The sequence below is a fragment of the Camponotus floridanus genome, unplaced genomic scaffold (assembly GCF_003227725.1).
Source record: "Camponotus floridanus strain SB8 unplaced genomic scaffold, Cflo_v7.5 scaffold145, whole genome shotgun sequence".
NCBI classification, from domain to species: Eukaryota; Metazoa; Arthropoda; class Insecta; order Hymenoptera; family Formicidae; genus Camponotus; species Camponotus floridanus.
Window position 1 is genome coordinate 281,735 of NW_020229265.1, and position 25,418 is coordinate 307,152.

General features: G+C 30.1%; 1 protein-coding gene across 6 annotated transcripts; it reads right to left on the bottom strand.

Annotated features, from left to right (window-relative positions):
* Positions 1-1,844: 1,844 nt before the first annotated feature.
* Positions 1,845-23,110, bottom strand: LOC105255562 (proton-coupled amino acid transporter-like protein pathetic). 6 transcript variants are annotated; one of them, XM_025406471.1, is made up of 8 exons: positions 22,583-23,110; positions 12,640-12,725; positions 8,892-9,123; positions 8,198-8,497; positions 8,051-8,100; positions 4,055-4,462; positions 2,853-3,213; positions 1,845-2,649 (listed from the first exon to the last, which is right to left on the bottom strand). In XM_025406471.1, exons 4-8 carry the CDS (start codon positions 8,225-8,227, stop codon positions 2,059-2,061), a joined length of 1,440 nt encoding a protein of 479 aa, XP_025262256.1. In that variant the 5' UTR covers positions 8,228-8,497; positions 8,892-9,123; positions 12,640-12,725; positions 22,583-23,110; the 3' UTR covers positions 1,845-2,058. The 6 variants fall into 6 exon arrangements, with proteins under 6 accessions (XP_025262256.1, XP_025262255.1, XP_011263200.1 ...); XM_025406470.1 differs by lacking the exon at positions 22,583-23,110 and adding an exon at positions 13,129-13,501 and having other exon boundaries at positions 8,198-9,123; XM_011264898.2 differs by lacking the exons at positions 8,051-8,100; positions 8,198-8,497; positions 8,892-9,123 and having other exon boundaries at positions 22,583-23,109.
* Between the last annotated feature and the right edge of the window lie 2,308 nt (positions 23,111-25,418).

Here is a 25,418-nt window from a genome sequence, read left to right on the forward strand (position 1 = left end):
TGGCGGTCTTAGATAGATATATTACGTGTCGCAACGAATTTTTATAATAAAGGCAGATAAAAAACATTGAGATTGTCGAATCAGTTTGATAGAAGACTAGGAAATTGACTTTTCACTTAACATTCTATTGACATACCACACAGTAAAACTCAAACAATGCAGTGGTCGAATACTTATTTATACTAGTGAACAAATTTACATTTCCAATTTTACATTTAAATGGTAAACCTGTATATCGAAAATAAAATCGAGATAATTGATCCATGATACGTCTGATTCATTTTGTTTAGAATGACTTTCCGAACACACTGGCAAAGTTTGTCGGTTTCGCTTCAAACATCTTGTATTTGACTATGTATATATGTATTTGTATATTGTTCGTGCGTGCGCAAAATTTCAAAATTAAATAATCAAATTTTGGTCTCTCTCTTTCTCTCTCTCTCTCTTTGATGTTTTACAATTAATAAAATATATAAACATTAGCCCAAAAACATTTTATTATACATTATAGAAAAATCAAATATTAGCACTTTAATCTTCATTTCAAAAAATACTTCTTTTATTTCTAAAAAATCAAACTTGACATTGTTAAAAAATTGTTCAATTTAATACTCTACATATTTCATATCTATGCGTTAATGAACAAACTAATCTCAATGATTTTTATCCCGAATTAATCTTTACATAATATATTTTTGTTTATTTTTTACAATTCATCACAGATAACATTTTCTATAAGAAAAATATAATTGAAATAAATATATTAGATAAATACTACTAACTTATTCTCTGCATTAACAATGAATCTGCTATTCTTCATATTAATTTTATTATCGTTATAACTTTTTAATAAAATATTTTCGTCCCATTGTTTACATATTTTTCTCGTTTCTATTTATATACGGGTAAAGTTTGATTATTTAACTTTAAAGCTTTCTGTATATATGCACACGTGTGCATGCACCGCGCATATAGATGTAACTATACAAAATATACGTGCGACAAATAAATGTGTCGCATTATTCTAGAAAATATTACATTATTCTAGAAAACCGTCCCGCAGTTGTAATGTCTGCAAAAAGACACTCGTATAACTGATGTGGCATGATTAAATAAAATGCAAAAGAATAGAAGAAAAAGAATACATAAACATTATAATTAATAATCAAATTGGAATTCTTTCTGGAGACCGATACCATGATAAATATTCTTTAATTCTGCTATACTATATATATCATTACAATATAAAAATTCGTTAAATACACAGCAATTAGTTTAAAGATCCTGTTCTTAAAAAAATTCTAGTTGAAAGTATTAAGTTAGCGCTAAAGATTTTTCATCTTATTATTAAGTATTTTAAATAAAAATAGTCCTGATTCTTTTTCTCTTTCTTTTTAAAGAAATTTTAAAAGAAGAATTAGACTAAGAATTAGACTTTTTCCTATACAATATATAGATAAAATATATTGATGTTCTTTTCTGTTTTCTCATTAATGATGAGTAATTATTTAATAATGTAATCACATAATTTTTTATTTTTTTGAAACTATGTAATTTGGTTTTCAAGTTTAATTAACAAATGTTACATCTTTCGCACCAACTTAATACAATGATTTATACTGTTATAAATAATAATGCTTTTGTATGATATTCGCGCGAAAATGATAATTGTTAAAAGTATGATATGAAGTTATTTTTCGAATTTATTTGATTGATTTTCATGTAAATCGCATATGATACGTCGATTACATTTTGATAATATGAATCTGCCTATTAATAAGATAATGATAAATGAGAATTCGTGCATGTGTGAAAACTTCTTTGATGTCTTCGTCGTTATTGTCTTCGTTATCTTCTTCGTTATTGTCACAGTCATAGTCATAGTCATAGTCATTGCTATAAGTAGAGTGTAAAAACTCGAAAGGGGATACTGTTCCTAAGCTGATACCTCATCTGCCAATAGCATCACATCCACGCGAAAGGCATCGTGTAAATAGTATCAGACGATGAGCAGTATTCACGAATAGTTGGACCGCTCTTCGCGTCGAATTTGGTGCCTCATTTGCCTTCAAGAATTTCTTGTATACTGACGTATGTGCCAGTAACGAAACCCAAAATACCAAAGGCAATGATGGCGATATTTTTCCACAGCCGCCAGTTCCATTTGCCGAGACCGTTCTCCAATTCCCAGCTGGTCACCAATTCGATCACCGATGGGAACATAAGACCCAATGTGGATAGGCATACGGCTCCGACAAGTGAGATGAACGGGCCTAGATTAGGAATAGCGATTGCTACGCAAACAGTGAAAATTACCAATAAAATGCGAAGGAGATATTCGCCCAACATTCGCCGAGAACCGAAATACTGTTTTGTATTTTTCCATATAATTTCCATGGGCACATAAAATTGAAGTCCGTAAGTAAGAAAAATTGCAACAGCTATCATTATTTTGGCGCATTGTGATAGTATTTCATCTTGTGGAGGATTAAGCGTTATGGAGGCTTTTGTGTTCTCGCCATATTTCCAGAAACCGAAGAAACCGACAGTGCTGTATAGCAATACAACAATAAACATGCCAGTATTGAGAACACCCGGACAGCCGATAAAATGCGATGGTGTCTTCATATTATTTTCTAGCGGCATGACCTGAAACAAATATAAATTTGAGCTTTTATTTGTACACTTTTCTGTTATATTTTTAAACATAATCATAATCTTGCACATATAAACAACTGCATGTTATAAATGCATATTGTAACACATTCATGTATATGCCTATCTAATATTAATGATATAAAGATGTAACGACAGAAATTATTACAGTTAATATAAGATGTGTGGATACTTACGACACCGATGCCTTCGAGGGCAAAGATAGCAGTGCCGAAAAAGATGGGCAGTTCGGACCAACTAGCAAAATTTGGAACATCACTGATGGTGGGTAGATCACCGAGGATATAGTAGAAGGTGATACCCATGCCAGTGGCGATCAATATATTCGCTACCATCGAGAATGGCGCGAGGAACTTAAGGTTTCTCACAAGAGAGAAAATAATGAGTAGCGGTAAAAGCGCCGCCATGTACAGCCGTAGATCCTTGTCTGTTTCCGTATAATAGTCTACAACTTCCTTAACATTAGTTGAGATGAAGACAATATATACACAGCAGCAACCGACCAGATCAATTACTAGGAACGAGTTAATCGTCGCTCTGAAATAATATTAAAAAATATTTGATAATATAGAAAGTAATAGCAACAATACGAAAGAGATAGAAAAGAAGATGTATGAGAGAGGAAACAAGAAAAGAAAGGAGAAAAGAGAAAAAAAGAGAAGAAAGGAAAAAAGAAGAGAAAGAAAGGAAAATGAGGAAGAGGGATAAAAAGAAGAGGAAGAAAGAAGGAAAGGAAAAACAAAAAAGATGTATAATGGTAATAAAAAAAGAAGAAAAGAAAAAAGTGCAAAAGCGAAGAAATAAAGGAGAGGAAAGAAGAAAGGAAGGAAGACAAGGAGGTTGAGGGAGGAGAGAAAAGAGAAAGGAGTGATATATTATACAGGGTGTCCCAAAAGCCCCGGACCGGTCGAATATTTCATAAACTATGCATTTTAGAAAGAAATGTTTCAGACAAAAGATATTTTATGGTTTATGCAAAATTAAGAAATGATTTCAAGCCTCATAACTCGAAAAGTACTCAATGAAGAAATACTTTATTATAGTGTTTTGGAAAGCTCTCGAGATAAACTACACGAATATGTAATAAAAAATAGGGGGTTCCATTTAAGAAATTGAAGGTGACCTTTACATCACCTTCAAATGACTCTCCCATGTCAAATCATTGTCACTATCTGATAGCCCCCTTCAAACCATACAACTTTTGTCTGAAACATTTCTTTCTAAAGTGGATAGTTTATAAAATATTCGACCGGTCCGGGACTTTTGGGACACCCTGTATATATAAAGTGGTAACAATAGATAGACACCTTTTATATAACATTTTAATGCATTTTTATATAAGTTTTACATGTTCTTTGTATAATATAATCATACTTACTTGGCAAGTCTGGCGTATTTTTGAACGGGCTCGGGTCCTATTAGAAAAGCAGCTTCTGCCACATCAGCAAAGTTCAGACTAGGTGTCTGTAACCGTCTGCACAGGACATGGGCGGATTTAACCAATACATGTACGCAGTATGTGCAAACTGCACCGATAAAAAATGTAGCGAAAAGACCAAAAATGAGACCGGCATGGCGAAAAGCCATCGGCATCGCGAGTATGCCTGTGCCCAGACTCCCCTTGAGCAGATGTATAAGCGTGTCGAGGTCCGAGGTTGGATGGACAAGTTTACGATGTTCGAATGGGTTGTAAAGGTCGGCTTCTTCATCGGTCGGTCGCTCCACGAGTGGCAAGGTCGAGCCATTTGTGACCGTAATGGGCACGTCATTTTTCTCGCATTTGTATCTGGAAAACCGGCAACGTTAATATATCGCAGCATAACCGCAGTGAACATCATATTCCATGAATAGAATATATAAATTACGTATATACAAGTGTTCTCTCTTTCTATAAAGATTCTACCGCTCTATAAAGATACTACCGCTTCTTTCACTTATAAATTACTCGATTAATTTAATCGAGACTTGATCAGCAAAATCGTGAAAATTACAAAGTCGGCAAAAGGGACATATTTAATTAAATTTTCGTTATAATTAAAAATTAACAAGTTGATGAAAAAAGTGTCTCTTTATCTCAGTAAACTATTATATTAATGTTATATATAAATTATATATATAACACAAATGTGTAGTGTGTGAATATTGCAGATAATATTGCATAAGCATTATTGATAAGCTATTGATTATTAGTTATTTCCCATTGATTATTAGTTATCTCCCATTCATAAATATAACATAAACATATATTATATTCATGTTATTCTACATATGTGGAATTAATAATGGATCATATAAGTAAATATAAAATCAAATAAATCAAATAAATTATATTTAATTCATAACATTCGACATTCATTTCATTCGTATAAAAGTTAAGTTAAGTTCTGATTTTTCGCTTCAAATAGGCAATAGAATTTCGCTGAGGAAAAATCGTCTTCAAATGATACCAGGAATCTCTTTGAAAGATGACGGAAGATAACTGGGACACCCTGTGTATATATATATATATATATATATATATATATATATATATATATATTAAACGAGTATATATAAAAAAATGGAATTGTATATAATTTTCTATTAATATTTAATTTTGTTATATTTTATATTATTATATTTTCCCCGCTGCATCTATCTTATTATATATATATATAAAAAAAGAAGCATAACGCAAACAGATAAATTGATATATTGTTAGATTATAATCGACAACTTGTTTTTAGTCAAATTTTATTCATCCCAAACCGAATTTAAATTGCTGGTTGGAATTTGAGGCAAAGCTTTGTAAATAATATCTTATCGAAACTTCACACTTAATAACAACATTAAGTGCTGAACTTGTGCATTCAACAGTCACAAATGTAAACAATAGCTCATGTTACCACTTCCATTCCTGCGTTCTCTGCATCATACTCGATTGCAGACGCATAACTCTAAAAAATCAAATGATAGCAAGCAAATTATACCAGTGGAAAATATGATGTGTCGGTTAGAGATTTTCCACACAATATCTGTTATAATATAAAAGCAATAAATAATATGTATAATACAAAAGTTTTATATATAATATAAAACCATAATATATCACGTATAATTATGCAATATTAAATCTTTTGCAATAAATTGTGCAGTATAATATCGACTTATAATTTTTTCGGTTATATATATGTAGCGTATTATTTTGTATTCAAGTTTCTGTCATGAATGCACAAAATAAAGTATAAAATAAATTTAATTTCTATCCAAATTAAGGATTATCTTGACTTTTATAAATTAATTAAAAATTTAATTATTTAAATTTTAATTCTTTTTTATTATTTCTATTGAAAGAATTACGTTTATGCTATATGGGAATGTTACTATGTTATGACATATATATATATATATATATATATATATATATATATATATTATTGTTATATTTATGAATGGGAAATGACCAGTAATTCAAGTAATAGTTGCGTAATATTATTTGTAATATTCAGTTTCATTGCATCTATATAACATTAATATGATTGTTTTTACTGGATTTTTATTTTAACTCTCAGAAGCACACCATTTAAAATTTATCGAGTTTCAGGAAAAGCCCTTTACTCAAAAGGACTTTTTTTTAGATTTTATGATAGAAGAAATGTCTTTCAAATTTTAAGTGACTATGAACAATTCATATATGGATTCTAAAATTGCTTTTCTCACAAATAAGTAAATTTTTATTTTTTGATATATTTTTATTTATTGAATTATTTTGAATATGTATAAATATATAAATTTAAGTGCAAAATGATTTTTTGTCCATTCGATATTATTAATGTCACATTTGAAAAGTAGCTATTTTCGGATTGAATGCATTGCATCTAAATATGTGCAAATATAATTTTTTATATATTTTCATAATAAAAAAAATCTTCTGCATTAAAATAAAGTGTATTAAAGTTTGATAAAAAAGTGTATTTCTGAAAAATGCTATTCATTAGTCTGAAATTTTTTTCAATTTGTGCTCAAATAATAAACTTGTTGAAAGATTTAACTCTTCCAATTTTTTTTTGTAAATCTTTATATCTAAATTAAAAAACTTCAATACTGTTTCTTCATGAATCTATTACAAAATTATAATTTTTAGAGAAATTGAAAGTTTAATTTGTAAATTATTTCAGATTTTTTGTGGTATTTTAATGCGATTAAAATCTTGCCGGATACGAATGACCTATGTATGGCTATGAAAGATATCAAAAATAAAATATATGCGGTGCTGAAGAGTTAAATCTCTATTGAGCTATAGTTTGTTATGAATCAACTAAGATAAATTGTTCAGTTAAGCATAAGCCATTGATCATTCAGCAAGTTTACATAATACCCTGAAAAATAGTGTGAATATCAAATTTTAAAAAATACATACAATTTGTGATAATGCCGATTTTTTAAATCATTCATTAAAAATGGCTGTCTCTTTTCTGAATCACAAATTCTAAAAGTACCAGAGACAAGTATCAGAAATGTCGGGACATATATATTCGGCAACATTTCATTCTCGTAAAAAAAATCTCCTATAATATATCAGAATATTATTTTTCCGATGTGTAGTAAGAATCGGAAATGCGTTAAGTCATGAATTTGTATAAATTTGTATTTGTGTGTGCGTATGTATGTGTCTGTATATGCGCGCATGTGACGTGTGATTGCGCGCTATGATGAAGAGTATGAACGTATACATATGTGTGAAATAGAGAGAAGCAAAAATAGAATATGTGTATACGTTCATGTACTAGGTAGGTTAGATTAAGTTAGATCAGAGTTGGGAGAAAGTTACTTTATAAAAGTAACTCGTTGCCGAATTTAAAATAATTTGTTACTGTAACTCGTTAACGTCACCGTTACTAGTAACGAGTCGTTGCAATCTCGTCAAGTTTTTCTTAACGCCATTGCAAGACCAAGTCATGTATAAAATGCACACGCATAAAATTTATACTATTCAATTTTTTTTAATTATATACGTATAATAAAGACAATATAATTTTGATTTTGATACCCAAAAGATTTTTTAAATCATTAGTTTCTTGTAAATATGTGATTAAAATTGTTTCTTCGCGCCTTTAATTTTATGTATTACATTTTATGTTCGAAAAGCAACAATACATTTTCATTAATGAAAAAATATATAGAAGTTGCATATGTATACTTTTTATCATAGACAGAAATTTGTAATTTGTTTTGGGGTAAAAAAAAAAATAGTAACCGTAACGGTAACAAGTTGTACATATCACAAGTGCGTACATAAATTACAAGTAACGCATTACACACTTCCCAACCCTGGATTACAGATTAATGAGAAAAATAAGTAGTGTGTGTAGAGATAGATAGGTATTATAGATACCCATATTTTTTAGGTGCGGTAGTTTCTCTTCGGTAGTCGTGCAAAACATTCTGTTGAGAAAGCTCTGGATTAGAATTTGTGTGTGTCCGTATCACGTGTTACAACGTGACGTGAAGAATTCACGCGTCGCGTTACAGGCATACATACAGAGGGGCAGCTGCAACCACCGCACTGCATCACCGCGACGCCCAGCGCCACGACGCAGTACGACGACTAACAAGCCTCCTTTGCTTGCCGAACTTTTCGCACTTTTGGCCGAGTGTTATTTTTTTTTGTTTCCGCTTTTTTTCTTTTTTTTTTTTTACACACATAGTCGAGCGATCTATATCATTTACCAAATCAGAAAGATGCCAATGTCTCGGCTTTTAACGAAGGATTTTACAACTGTCTGATAACGTCGCGTCTTATCACTCAAAAAAATGATCTTGCAACTGCAGCAGCAATTTTCTAGATGAAGAGAAATTAAACTCTGAGACAGATAAATGATTTGCGCTTTTTTATTGTATGCTTAATCGATATAAATGAGTTCGAGGACGGAATTTATATCTCAACTGTTAATGAAATTTAGAAAACAATGTTTCTGTCTGACGTCTATCCATGTTAAGATTATTATTTATAAGTTGTAAAGTTTGACTGAAATTGTTTCTCATAAAAATCGTTCTAATTGTAGCATAGAAACTTATATATTTATCTAACATAAGTGCGGTGATTAATATTTAGCAGTGCGATCTAAATTTGCCAAGAGGTATTATTAGAATTTTCTGCTATAAATTCTACATTCTACAAACAATGCTTTACGAGATGCAAAAATAACTGTTGCGATACCTAGAAATCTACTTACATTGGCAAAACATTTTTTTGAATAATTACAAGTCATAAGTTAGCGTCGTGTCGATTGTCGTATCGTCGCTGTGTGAGTTTTTTACCAAAATAAGTGTTAGAGCAACAATCCGATAATGTCATATTTTTTTAGTTTTTTTCTCAATGATAGTATCTTTTTTTTTTTATTCTCTTTCATTATATTTGCAGAGCACTTTCATAGAGCCCGAATCTATGCCCGGAGTTTATACTGTCTGGAATCATATAAATGCACATATTATACAATAAAGACAGAGACAAATTCTTTATCTTCTAGGAACATCCTGCTTTGCATACCGCATGATCTCTACACAAAGTATTCTCGATTAGTAAGGGAGGAGCTGCAACGACTCTCCTTCTGCTGCCTTTTTTGCGCGCGAAAAATCAGCGTTATTCGCGATAAATTATAAAATAAGGCGTAATAAGATAGTAGATGTAAGATATATATAAAGATAGCAGGTGTAAGATATATATAAAATATAATAAATGTACAAATATATAATAAATATAATAAAATATATAAAATATATATAATAGATGTACAAATAATATACGATGCAAATTGATGAGATTAATTTGATGTAATAAATCTTATTGTTGAACAGTTTCTTATTCAGTCAAATATGATCTGCTGTCAAAACGTGCCAATAGAAATATAAACGCTGAAGATATACAGTGCAATCCTATCTTATCAGATATTTAGATATCGACAATAGAAGTCGAGTGAGCCTGACATCATGCTATGATGACGAAAATATAACAAGGATATGATACAATAATTCAATAAATATAGTTATATTAATATTGTATAAGGAAAAAAATTCAAAATGAATTTTACAAGTATTATTGTAATGCTATCAATAAGTCATCAGTTATTTGTAATTTGCCATTCATATATAAATGTAATATGTAATATAACATATTCCAATAGTTATGTTATACAAGCGATTAAATATATAATTTATTTATTTAATTAAAAAAAATTCAAAATTTTCTATTAAAAGAATTAAAGTCTTATTTTGCTTCTTAAATAAGCAGAAACAGTAACTTGCTTAAACGAAAAATTAGTCGTATTTCTCAGCCTCTCAAATAAACTGTGACAGAAACTTGACAATGAGGAAAATGCAATAATTATTTTAACATATCTTATGTGATCATCGTGTTTGTGCTATTATTTCATAACAATAGACCACCTACTGTGTTTCTGCTATTTCATAACACAATAGACCACCTACTGTGTTATTATTTAAGACACTGGTGCATGTTCCGTTTCTGCCGTCACATATGTACTTATGGAATACTTAAACATAATTTTTAATTACTACATTCTGTTAACACTTTATAACGTCATGTTTTGCTTAGTGTTGCTTTATTTCCTGTTGAAATATTGAGTGTTCCAATACACACATGTACATAATGTTCAAATTCTATTCTTTTTATGACAGGAAGTTCTATTCAATTCTTGTAGCATTTTTTTTAATATATCATGATGCAGGCCTGCTCGTTTCTTGTTGTTTTTCTGTCGACGCTAATTAAAATAGATCATTCTCGTTGCTTCCGGAACTGCATAAATAGTTGCAACGTAATATGTAGCACATAATTTGCAATATATCAAGAAAAATCATAAATAAGTGAAAAATGAATCGTAAAAAGCATATGTGAGAAATAAATAGAATTAGAAGTCGTCCTTGTTAAACAATAAATAGAATTAGAAGTCGTCCTTGTTAAACAATTAACTGTATGGATATAATTCTATTTAGCAAAATTAGAATAATGTATATCATATTACACTGACAAAAATACAAGAAATTCATAATAATGCACAAATATGTATATATATGCATGAAGTGTCAAAGATTAACCAACTGCGTAAACAATTCATATAAATTACTTCAAGGAGAATTCGCACGTATAAAAAATTATTGCGTATCAATAGATTTTGATTAAAATGACAGCAGAGGAGTTTCGTCTTGAGCGCAAAGGATCCAAAGATTTCCTTGTTACGCCGCTAAATTTACGAGGCAAATCGATCGTTTGCATGAACATCTGATTTCATCCTATATTTTCATTTTTTGTCACATCTTAAATAGAAAAGCAAAAAAAATATTTTTGCCAATAAAAAAAAGTCAATAATTTATTGTTTACTCTTAGAATATAAAATTTATTGTTAATAATATGTATTTATAATAATTAATTTATAGTAACAATTTTTTTCTTTTTAGACATCTCTTTAAATTTAAAATATTACATTGTTAACTACTAATATATATGTACAATTAATAGTAATAATGAATGACTAATGATTAATAATTATTTTGGTACAATCTGAGATATTTAAAAAATAAGTTAATAATTTAATAATGTTTAAATGAAATTTTTTAATTTACTATTATAGCCTTTACTATGTTAACTCTGTCATCCTATACATTCTTGAGAAAGTAATCTTGTAACTATTTTATATTTTGTTGTTGTTTATTTATCAAGTTGAGATAGCATTTCATTATAGAAGCTATAGATATACTACTGATACTTCAGTTATTATTTGTTTATTCATAAAGAATAACTTTACTTGTTATTAGCAAGATAAAAATAATAAAACTATTTTAAGATTGTTTTATATTTTATATTTTTATATTTTTGATTATATATAATAAATTTAGCATTAGTTTTAACTTTCAAGACATAATATAACATTTTCATTATTATAATAACATCAATTCAATCAACTAACGGCGGATTGTTGTTTAATATTTAATTATTGTTCATTTAAAAGCGGTCAAAATATTTTTTTTATTTTAATATTAAACTTTCTGGAAGAGTAGAAATAAGATAAAATTAAAAAAAAAATGTAATTATTCATTAATTATTTATATTAAACGAAATAAAAGTAAAAAGGGGAAGAAAAAAGATGGAGGATAATTTCTAATGTTACTTAAGACATTGAGTCGGTTTCACAGGTCGATGTTATGTCTTGAAAGTTAAAAAGATCTTGCATGTCGTAAATTAAATGTATTTTTCGTTCGCACAGTATGAAAGAACATGACACAATAAGCAGATATGTACATGAAAAAAATGCCTTAATACATGAATGTGGCCACCTATCGAGATACCTATTCAGCACATGTGTCTTTTAATAATTTTACTTTGTTTCAAGACAATGCTATTTATCAAGTAATTAACAATGCGAATGAAACACCTAGAAACACGTGTGGCAAATATGCTGCCACTATACATGTACATGTAAATTCATGTGTTAAAGCATTTTTGATTCGGTATATACATATCTATACGCATACAAACGAACAACTTTGCACTCGTCCATGATTCAACAAGCGGCTGTCAAGCATCCCTGGTGCCAACTACGCTACGAATTCTACGTCAGCGATCAGGCGGTATGCACGATTAGTGTGTTGGTACTAACGATTAGAATAGTTTAACGATAAAAACGAAACGACAACAAAACAAAAAAAGAGAAATTAAAGTAAATAAATTAAAAAAAAATAATCGGAGTAATACATTGTAGCACAGAAAAATAGTACATATATTCAAAAAATGTAGATGCACAATATATGATCCTTGGGTTTTTCTCACTCACTTCTTTGCTTCAACATTTGGGTTTAGCAAGAAAGCAATGGTGATGATTGGTCGTGGTAGCGGATAATGAACTCGTTCAATTATTTCATTGAATCGTTCTTTCGCGTTGATATCATTAATGGAATTTTGAGACTTACTTGACAAGCATTACGTCTGAGAGCTCTGTTTTCACACCTTGCTTCTTTGGCTCGTATTCCGCTATCATCGGGCGCATTGGCGTTTTCTGTAACAGAACAAATTAAAAAAAATGAGCCAATTGTTATTGTCAATATATATTTATAAAAAATATACGCTCTAATACGTAATGTGAATCAATTAAACGAAGGTGCATTGGAATTCGAATATATTGAGATTTTTTGAACGTGGAAATTAAGAATATATTTTCAATGTAATTTTATTTTAAAAAATTAATTTATTTTGTGGACATTACAATATTAAATGAAAAGAAATGGTTCATATAATCCAATTAAATATTTGGTCATAATTTTTTTGATAAAGTAGCGAATAGCTGTAATCGAAACAATGCATAGTAAAGCAAATCAACTCATTTGATGCCGTAAAAAATACACACACGCATATACTCCCACGCATACACACGCACACACACATATTTGTATAACATTCACCCCAATGTGTAGATGATCGTCTTCCATTGTCGACAGCGAGCTCATTTCCACGTCGTGAGCACTATCAGTGTTCCCCATTCTCGTTTTCAGCTCTTCTTCACCCTTGGAATAAATATTCTCGATAAACGCGCGCAAACACACCACTAAGACTTTGCCAAAGCATAAATATTGTCACTTGGTACCACGAGTAATTATTCGATTGGTGTTATCAATATTTGGAGTTCACTTCTAAAGCAACACTCAACATGTACCACTTTCTTTAATCAATCAATGTAATCGTAGAAAACGCATCACCAATGAAAATCAGATCACGAGATCAAGAATAATGTATCACTTAGATAAACTTTCTTTATGCAGAAACATGGTCCTTCGGGAAATAATCGAGGAAGGGTCACGTCTAGATCCACATGCACGTTTGTTTCGTGGCTCGAAGATGCGCGTGATGAGGCGCGAGGACAAGAAGTCTATCTTAAGATACCCCACCTACGACACGGTGTCCGGACAAGAATGCGAAAATCGACGTCAATGTGGCATAAAACGAATATGTTACGACGAACATCTATAGCCGGCGGAACCAACTTGCATGTCCGCACCGTGTTCTGGATGTCGCGTATCGCATACGCTTACTGTCCGGTTCATCCCTATGTACGGCGCCGCGTTCGGCGCCAAAAAGCGCGACTACCGTTGCCAAACCTTTTGGCAATGCCAGAGGACAGGCTCTTTATATACCAAACGACTACGAAAATAGGAAGAGCAAGCAGACGCCCCGCTCGCGTTTCACGTGAACCGCGCGTCTCCACCGACCATCTGACCGCTAATCAGGCTTAACAGGATTTATTTGAACGTATGACAGACGGACATCGTTATCAGCTGCCTTTACGTGGTTTGGCTCGCAAATTAGAGGACATCTGACCACTTTGCGATCATTATTTTATATTAAAACGCGAAAATTCGTCTATCTATTTATGGCGCGATTCGAACCCGGTCAAGATATGTACCAAACATTATGTCGTGAAAACGATAAAGCTGGATGTGATACTATCTTTATATCCAAAGTGTCCCATTTTTAAAGGCACCAGCTATATATCTTCTAAATTTGATGTCAAAAAAATGTTTCAAATAAAAAATATATTTATTTGACAGAGAGAAAAGAGTTGATCATTTTAAATTTTAATTTGACTTTAACATCATTTGTCCAAGACCTCGCAAATTTTGTCTTCGAAAGATTTTTTTATATGATATACATCAAGTTTTAAAGATACATAGCGATTTCTCTATTAAAATAGAATATTCTGTATATTATTTCTATATATATTTATACTTTTATATCACAATTTTATATTATAATCGAATACAAATCTATCTCTTTGGTTTCAAATCAGTTAACGATATAGCAAATGATATATTTGCCACATATTAATCCATTTTAATTTTGCTTAAAATGATAAGCGTTTTATGTAAATTATAAAATTGTTACGAATAATTTGGAAACACCATTTTTACTGTGTTATAAGTGTAATATGAATATAAAAAAAAATCTTTTACGTTGCAACGTGCAAAAATAAAGTTCTTTAAAACCTTGAGAGAAAATTCGTGAAAGAGTATAGGAGACTATTAATAAATGAATCAATAACACATATCCTTCTTTATGTATTTTAAGGTTTATGTGTCATAAGATTTCGATAATAATTTTATCTACGTACATTGGTGTACTTCTATTTTGAAATACAATTCTTATTAAGCGATTTTTTTTGAAGTGTCGCTGAAATCTAATTCAAATTTCTTAATTGGATTTTTTTCATGGTAATGAATACATATCAATGTCACTAAGAAAAATCTTAGAAATATATGTGTCTCTGTCCAGAGCTACTATAATATTCTCTTTGTCTGCAAGTATAAAGATAATATTCGTTTTTTAAATAAATTTGATAATCCACTTATGTACATGACTAAAGAAATATTAGTAAAGGCAAACTTTTCATTAAGCATATATTTTATTATTACTATATTAATAGTGTATTAATTATTATTAATAATATATTTAAACAATTAATATATTTAAACAACTAATAACTTTTCGTGCCTGTATAATGGTTTTTTAATTGAAATTATTAAATTTTTTAATAAAATTCTCAAGACTTTACTGCAGTCAATGAATATATTTTTTCATTTACATGCTTGATTTCGAAGCACGTGACAAACTGTCAATGAGTAATATTCTATCATGCTCTAATCACGCGATAAGCGGAAATCTCGGAAAATAATCGCAAGTTTGAATTAGCTTGATCAGCTAACAGGAAGGAAGGGATAAAACGATATCAAAATGGGGGAACTAAGCGACCACGGCCTTGAAGGCTAATCGCACGATCGTTGTGTCATTGTGGAATATGCATATATACATTTTACAGCAGTCGGTATGAGATAACAAGGCCGAGTCGTTATAATCATCAAATGAGCACTGATATTGAATAATCCTGCTAATTATCGTAATATATTAAGTTTTAGATTATTGCTTCACATGCGCGTAATAATCTAGATAATCAATCGTCTGTGACGTTGCTATCATGTCGCCAATAATTATTGAAGTAGCTAGTTTGAAAAAAACTATGGAAAAGATACGATAATATTGTGATTGTCACGTTGAACTTACGTGAATTCTAATTTTAAGAACGGCAAATTGACGCAAGTTGTTAATACCGATTTATTATTCGCAAAGAGAAATGATTTGTGACGACAAAGCATTGTCGACTAACAGCATATTGATAATTGTCAGACGATTGACATCACGAAAGGAACTATATTTTAACATTATTCCATGCGGCTTCTTGATGAATATAATGGCATTATTAAATAAATAATAAAATAACTAAATTCATAAAATTCAAGATGTTATTTATATACATATATGTACATAATTAAAAACTTTCATATTAAATAGATATAAAAAAAACATTGTGTCAAAAATTAAACTGATAAGGAAAATTCTATTTTTAATATTTCTAGCTTTGTATTATTTCGCTTTGCAGATTTTATTTTATTCTTTATCTATATTTTTATTAAACAAACTCGAATAGATAGCACATAATGCATCGCACAGGAATGAATAAACTTTGTACGTCAAATTTTAAAAGCTAAATACACTGTCTCCATGTTAAAAAAATGCCGCAAATGTATAACAATTTTGTAAAATTATTAATATTTTGTTGAGACAACGAGTTACAATCAAACAAATTCTTTTAGTTTGAAAACATATACATCAAATGAGAATTACTATATATTTGTATTGTTGTCGTCACATATTACTATCATAATAACTATAATAATTCTAGATAAACTAACGGTTATTATATTACTGATAACATGACGTATGGATACTAGTATCTAGTCTATTTGCTCTTGAAATTTCATTAATTGATTACTTGTGTAAACATTCATGCTTGCATTCAATAATGCGTTCTATTATATATACATTAAAATAAAACGTAGATTGAGATTTTTATGAAACAACAATTTTAGACCATCAATTTCAATTGAATGCATCTAATATTTCAAGTTAGCAAATGTATAGTAAGTATATAACACTACAGTGCATTATTTTACTCACTGTACTAAATCATTGCTCGTTCACTCTGGTTCTGAATATGGCATAAAATTATCTATACCCAGATAACCAAACGTAATTAATTATATTGATTAATCATATTGCTGTCATGTTGCCAACAATTGTATTGTCAACAATTATTGGCAACATGACAGCGACCTTACAGACAAGGTAATAAGCATTATCTGGATCGTAAAAGTTTTTGCGTCATGTTTACCAAAATAATAAATTTTATACCTCGATGATTAAAACCAATCAAATTTGACTACATACAGATAAGATCGACTTGATTAAAATATTAAAAAGTGTGCTAAAAATGTTATAAGTTTTTTTTACACGCATGTCATTTTTTTTTCTTACTTTATTTATATTTATTATCTTTATATGTTATTTAAACTTTAAAGAAATGTCTACTGATATACATATATAGATATTGTAATAGCTTGTTATAGGTATTGTAATAACTATATATAAGTATATGCAAATGAATATAAATGTATCAATTTTTACAAGTTATATTAAGAGTTATACATCTTGTTTTCTCAAAGGCAAATACAGATTTTCCGTTTAATGATTAAAATTTGGATCAATCAAACAACAAGCTGTTATATATTAATTTAATTATCGCCAACGACGTATTTGGCATGGAATTATTCCGTACGTTTCGATTGACTCAAGTGTCATATATAGCTGTATCTAAATATAAAGTCGCGTTAATAAGCGGATCCGAAATCATAAATCGGCCCAATGGACTCTCTATTGGACGAAATTACGACATATTAGAGGTCGAGGCTATTGCGATTCTTTCTGCACAAAGCGTGTAATATTCAATGCCGACTCCAATAACGATGAATTGCAAAGCTCGATCTATGAATGCCTACCTACTCTCTGTATATGTCATCTGCATACTTCATCAACTATCATGATATGAAGCGTGGAGTAAGAGTCAATGTAGCAGCGACAGTTATAGCAATGAAATAGCGAATTAACAAATCTAACAGCAACGTCACATCCTCATCCCGACAAACGGTACGTTACGCACGATACGTTACGCATGGTTGCATTCGCGTGGGAGTTTCGCACTCTTGTCTCTGCTGCTATTTTTGAATTATGCGTGCACATATTTTATGCAGCAGTGCTTCTCAAACTGTGAAGAAGAATGCTAAAGAAAAAAAATCTGAGTCGTCAAAAGTTTTTAATATGCAAAGGAAAGATTTCGTTTTTTCTGTCTCATGCTTAAAGCTATGGTCATTTTTCAAAAATCATATTGCATTAAAGTATCAGAAGTGAAAACTTATATGATTTTAAAATTTTTATACAATCAAGACTTTCAAAATTGAATAAACCAAAAAAATTAAATCATAAAATTTTTTATTTTAAAATAAATATGCAATTACATTTTTATAATTGAAAAAGGCGAATATGTAATATGTATTTATTTAATAATAAATTTAAAAAATGTCGAGATTACTTTTAGAAAGAATGTAACGGTGAAAGGCACTCTATGAAAAAAATTCGAGAAACATATTGCACGTCATGCATTATATATACGCAACACGCTGTTAAATTAGCCCTCTTTGTAGCATTGACCCTCTTTATTAAGTTGTATTATTTGACCGAATTGAGACTAGACAAATCAGATACGTGCAATTATGCTTTGCCATTGAAGACAATGAAATAGAATTTGAAAGCGTAAATACCAATGAACTAAGTATGATTTTACATATAAATAATATTATCGAAACCAATATAGCTATTTTATCCTTTATTTTCAGATCATTCTGCGATCTATATGATTTCATCATTAATGGAAAATTTTGATTTAATCTATATTTCTTATAATAACTTTAAAATAAAAATCAGTGTACAAAAAGCTGTATATCTTTGCGCATGTACATTTATATACTTTCTCTTTTAATATCACATTAGAGTTTCCATATTCTATTAAAAAAAAATTGAACAAAAAATTTTTCATTAGGATAATGATTGGAGTAATAAATTATAATGAGAAAGAATTGAGATAATCTTCTTAAAACATTCAGTATAATATTTCGAGATGACTTTATTACAAATATGACTTTACTATAAAACTCTCGTGACTTTATTTCTCGAACATTATTGAAGCTCGACAATTGAATGCTTGTCTCATGTTCTCGTTTTATATTTCATTAGGTGATTAAATACTTTCAATTGCAATGCAACTTTGATCTCAATTTTTTAGATCTTTAATTTGATGCATTTTTTTAATGCACTTGATTGATGCACTTTTTCTACATTTTTTATATCTTATATTATAAATATGAAATTATATAACAATTATAATTATTTATAATATATATATATATATATATATATATATATATGTTATAAATAATTTTATATTACATAAAAATGTTTTCAAAATAATAAATTATGTTTTTGAAGAATAAAATTAAGTTTTATTTCTCTATTTGTATCAAATCGTGAGTATTTTGTAAACAGAAATTTTAATACGCAGAGTCAAGTTACATAATTGATATATTCCGTAGTTTTCTTAAAGAAAAAAAACTTATTCATGTGAGGAAATATGAGTCATCTGCAAGATATATGTCTACGATTAATACGGCGTTTCCTCGTAAAGATGTAAAAACGACACCGCTTACGTCGTCTTGTAATTATTTCTGAAAAGAATAGGAAAAAAGAGCATCAGGCCGTTAGTCAAAGACATCGACGAGAGGCAAAAAAGCGCCGGGTATATCAAACTCGCTGAAATAGCAATGGCGGGGACGAAGATGAAGACTAGAAAGAGGGGACGGAAGGATATAATAGGTAGAGAACGGGAGAAAGAAGGGGAAACGCGATAGGGGAGAGAGAGAAAAAAGGGGAGAGAGAGAGAAAGACAGAAAAAGAGAGAGAGAGGGAGAGGAAAGGTGTCAGTTGAGGAAATTTCCATGACGTAGCGTATACTCGTGTGACTTGCCATTCGTCGTTAGACATGAAACTACTTTACGAAACAAAGACGACGTGGCGATTACCGATCGTCTGAATGTGCCAGACGGCATAAATAAAATTCTAGAAAAAAAAAAAATCCACGGATCTATATATAGAAACATTCTTACATATGTCTATTTACTATTAGAAATATTATCCTACAAAAATATTTCATCGTAAATGGATTTAATGAAGACTTGGACTTTGTCTTGTGACAATTTTAATTGGAACTATACACAGGAACTTTACACAGAAATTTATTAAATTTATGTAGAATAAACTGCTTTTCTATAGAGCTACTGACTCGTAATTTTTTTAAAACAATGATCGGAAAACGTTTTATCTAAATAACATAAAATTTATGAAAATTACACATACAATAATTATATAATTCAACAAAAAAATACAGAAAACTAATACTTCTCATAAATTTGTTAATATTAAATATCTCAATTTAAAAATCACGTCACAATTTTGAGAAATTTACAGTTACAAAATTTTAATGTATTTAAATATATTTTTTTATAATTTCGATATGTGTAATGTGTAAAAAAAATTTTATTGCAGTCAAAATTAAGTATGTATTGTTAGAATTTGTAATTTTCAAAATAAATTTATGTCGGTTGTATGATTAATAAGATATTCACAATTAAATATGTATTTTTTATTATGGAAAAGTTGCGAATTAAATTATTGAGGATACATCGAATTATTTTTAATTATATTTATACAAATTTAAAGATTTAAAAATCTCACTGAATACGAATCCGATAAAAAAAATTACAAATCGATAATAATATGTGATACGCTGCGTATTTTGCATAATTTGTTAATTAAAAAAAACGACTGCAATTACGATTTTTAGAGATATAATTTTTATCAAATAATCCACTTTGCGATGATTCAGATGCGAATAATTGTTGCTTTGAAGTATCAAGAAATTCGCAATCAATCATTACTACGAATCGTTAATTCAATATTACGTATTTCACGGGAAGTCCTTTTATCTCGGGATCGGATATTAACGAAGTCATCGATTTACTGATATTGCGTAACGTAGAAAACGGATGATATGACAGTCTATAATAATAAAGCAATAAATGATAGTATTTCAAGTCGCAATTTTTTGTTAGTACTGCGCATATCTCTTAAAGAATGAAGTAATTTTACTTTAAAATAAAAAATAGTAGTAATATTTATATAAGACAACAAAAATTTACAACCAATAATAAAACATATGAGACAATTAGTTTTAAAAAAAGATGAGTATTTTTTTAAATATTCAATTTTTGGAATATTTTTAAAAAATAAACTTGTTCGTGGTAATCAGGTATTGCATATTTAAATTTAGTCCATTTATCATATATTCTATGTCTCCCTAATATATTATATTTTTAATTAAATTAATATTAAAATTAATATATATGATCAAAAAAGAAAAAAAATTGCGCATATGAAATTGTACGTTTTTGAGCATAATTTTCTAAATTTTAATTTTAATATATATCGTTAACGATCAACTTTCACAAAATTGAATGCTATGAAAAATACAGTAAAAAAATTTCGAAATAATATAATTATGGAGAATCATATTTCACTGAAAACCTCTTTATAACTCACGTGCATCTAATTACATTTATCAGTCGCATGCATTCATAAAGTCGTACGTACCCATAAAATATAACAAATCTTTTTATGTAATTCATTCTTATTAGTTTTATATGACAATTAATTTAAATATTCAAATATGGACTAAACACAGAAAAATATATGCTAAGTAGATTTAATATATTGATATATATATATATTTATTTATTTATTTATATTTATGAGTAGAGTGCGTGCGCGCGCGCGCAGGCGCATGTCAGTGACATTTACGATTGCGCGCATTATAGCCACGTGGCGAATACACGCAGATTCGCATAAGAAATATACATATATATATTAATAAATATATACGTCGATAAAATACGTTTTTACATCAATAAATAAAATATAGTGACAAAAAAATATTGTAAAAAAGAAAATCTTGAATAATCTTAAATAATTCTTTTAATACTTTTCATAATTAGCAATTAAAATGCAAATTTTGTGACGCTAAATATGTTATGTGATTTAGTGTGACTTAAAGGATTCAATAATAAATATTTAATACGTAAGTCCGTGAAAGAGCAAATAAAATTAAAATCTATTTTTTTTAAACATTTTAAAAAATAATATTATTAATTCGAAAATAATATTACGTAAAGTAAAAAATATATATTGCACATTTTTATACATGTTATTTTTGCTTTATAAATATTCCGACAAAAATAGTACTTCAAGTCATTTGAGAGGTATTTAGTTCATGATATATAAAATTCCTTTTGTCAAGAAAAAGTGAGCTGTAAAGTGAGCTGTAAAGTGAGCTTAAAAATAAATTTGAATAAGTAATATTTTTTACGATATATTTTTCTTGTAACTTGGCGTATTGTGACTTAAATACTTCAGATATAAAAAATTTTATTTCCATATTTTGAAATTTGTATACGTATGCATTATATATATAAATAATAAATATATGTAATAAATATATAATAAATATATATAATAAATATATAATAAGTATATAAAATACACACGTAACAAATGTGCTGCGAAAAATATCTATTAAATATATATATACGATTGTTTAATTTAATTAATATTTTTAATTAATATTTTTTACAAACTGTTTCACTATACATCTCACATGCATCTAGAATTTTCTCTGCGTTCTTTTGATGAGAAATAAATTATGACTAAATTGGAAGAGAAAGTTATAAATTATAAATTCGTTAAAAATAATAAATTTGACGCGTACAAGATATTGAGAATAATAATTATTAAAAAATACACACTCACCTGAATTCTCTCCTTGTGTACTGGTATTACAAGATTCTTCGCTTTGTGCGACATTCTTGATGAATTTGTATTTGCGAACTCGTTTCAGAGGTCTAATTCCAAGCTTAATTCCAAGTGTTCAAACACAGATGTATATAAATATGTATATACGGCTATATATATATATATATATATATATTTATATAAGTATATACGATTCTTTCTGCGATTCTCTCTGACGTTCGGCGAAAATCCGATGTCGAAATTCGTTTTGGAGCAGCTATCAATAGAGAATCCAGTCAATTGCCAAATATTTACAATATTTTCCGCTTATATGTGTATATGTGTCGCCGCACGTGTACGCTTATTCATATAAGTGGGAGGAGAAAATTATATCGCGCTTGCATGCGATTACGCGTACACGCTTAAAGTTACAGCGAGACTTCGCATGCACAAACTGGTAATCATACAGGGGTATGTCTCTCAGACGAGCGCAGTGTCACACTGATCTTTCGTTCTCTTTTCGTTAACTTCCCTCCATGTGTGCAGAAGATATGTATATACATCGCAGTGGAAGTGCAAACGGGGTGGGGGCAGCCGGTTGCCAGGGTGGGGACGTTGGTGGGGTAGCTCGTGGGTAGATGCAGGAGGGGAAGAAAGGAAAAGAATTGGCGAGGGAATGTCGGAGGATCGAGGGAGCGTTAAAAGAACACAAATCTCTCTCGAAGAACGCGAGGAATCTATCTGCGCACTTTTTATTGCGACTGTAAAATAGCAAATGTATCAATCATACGGGAAGTAGACATTCGCGAAGGAGAGAGAGGGAAAAAAAAAGAGAAAGAGAGAGGGGAGAATCTTTTTAACTCGATATAAAATGAATGACTTGTAATGTCTGTAATGATATCTGGATTCCGAAGGACTTTAACAAGATAAAGAGCCCGCGGAAAAATGCGCAAGAATGACGATGCGCGATACGGAAAGCTGCCTCGTGGTTTCTCCGGTTCTCCCACTCTCCGAAAGAAGGTATCCTCTTCGTCCTCTCCGCGTCTCTTCTTCAGCCGAGCGATCCAGCAATCTCTCCCTCCAAATCTGGCCTACCGAGTTTTCACAATGTCCAGATATGTCTCGCCGAACTTCGCTGCACCTTTCGCAATCATTATTTTGACAAGGATCTCTTACGCAATCGGCTTCAATATAGTTGTTCGCTATTTTTTTATCTTAGAATTTTATATTCCAGCTGTTATCTCTTGAATAATCTGAATGAATAAATAAAGGATATATGTTTCAACGATGAGAAATGAGCGCAAGATATTTTTTAGCGATATTCAAAGGGAACGTAGTTTCGATTAAATACGCTGGGACTTTTTGATAGCGCGCGGTTCTAGATTCTTGAACGTATAAAAGCGAGGTCGTCCCAAGTTTGCTCCGAAATCGTGAGATTCAGGGCCGTAGCGGTATCGTTTCATGTATTTTTCCAGTCTACAGCAGGGAAACGGACGCATGGTGTTGTACCGTTACCCCCACTCATGCTGCTCACGTGCGTCTAGAAGGTATGGGAGGGGTTTTGTACGCTATTCCGAGGTACGCTGTCGGCATACGATTAGGATAATTTTTGCGCGAAAAATTATCGTGCGCGTCTCTTACAAGAATTTATCGTATATACAAGCGAAAAATCGATAGAAATTACACGTACGTGTAATTATTAATTCACCATTTGTGGATTCGTCGAATTAAAGAAACAATGGCTAAACTATTTATCAGTTTATTTGTTTGCAAGTCAGCCAAGCGAAGGACGCGTTGGTCGATTTCATGAGCTCAATGACGAAGAAAAATTTCAGAGTCGACCTTACACACATACGAATCGAACAAGAGCTAAATAATAGTTTAAATTCCTAGAAATCTGAAATATTTTCTGTCAGCTATCGTACACGACGAATACGTTTCCACGTCGTTCGATTCGGAGCGCGCTCCGAATGGCTTACTACCCATACAGTACAAAATATTGCAGCAATATTATTATTAATATATTGCCGCAATATTACTGCAATATTCTTTGTACGGGTATATTCTCGACACAAAAGTATATAATTGCTGTAATTTATATGTAATAAAAGAGATTTTTAAACATATCTGATAACTGCATTCGTAAAAATCTTTATCAAATAAAGTTAAAATATGATAAAGATATAGTAAAAACGATATGATAAAGATGTTATCAAACGGAAACGTCAATATTACATATTTTCTTAACAAAATAAATAAACTTAAAATTTTTCCTATCCTGAGAAATGTATTCTAATGTAACCTGTTGTTTAGAACAATGTTTTAGATTTTTCTAAGTTTCACGGGGAATCATGAACGAGTCGACATGATCGAGCATTCGCATTGATGTCACGCACACGCATACACCACATACACACATTTGACACACTTAATCTCTAAATACTAGCTGTTGAAAGGCAGATATCCGATTTTGATTCTCGCATTCGGTCTGTTAAAGACAATTTCTTTCGATTCGCTTATTCGACTATATAGCGAATAGAATGCGATCGCGATCGCAATCTGGAGAATCGGACCTCTACACCGTTTATGCGATTCGAGAAGGAGGTATCACTATGACTATGAATCTCTTCTTCGAAATCTTTTGATCATTATCTTATTTCGTACTATAAGCGCACAGTGGTCCCGCCAAGCTCGTTATTCTCGGCTCGATCACCAAAGTCCAATGTCTTACATGTTGCAGACCTTCTCGTTAAAATATTCACCGGGATTGATCATGAATTAAAGAGCTTATTTTTTTCAAAAAAAAAGAAAAAAAAAAGAACGAGAGAAATAAAAAGGGGAAAAGCACTTGTTC

Excerpts from the sequence above, each read along its gene's own strand:
- LOC105255562 (XM_011264897.2), bottom strand. The coding sequence starts at position 13,206 with ATGGGGAACACTGATAGTGCTCACGACGTGGAAATGAGCTCGCTGTCG. Across the intron at positions 12,726-13,128 it reads ACGATCATCTACACATTGGG|AAAACGCCAATGCGCCCGAT; the intron begins GTGAATGTTATA and ends GTTCTGTTACAG. Across the intron at positions 2,650-2,852 it reads CCCTCGAAGGCATCGGTGTC|GTCATGCCGCTAGAAAATAA; the intron begins GTAAGTATCCAC and ends TATTTGTTTCAG.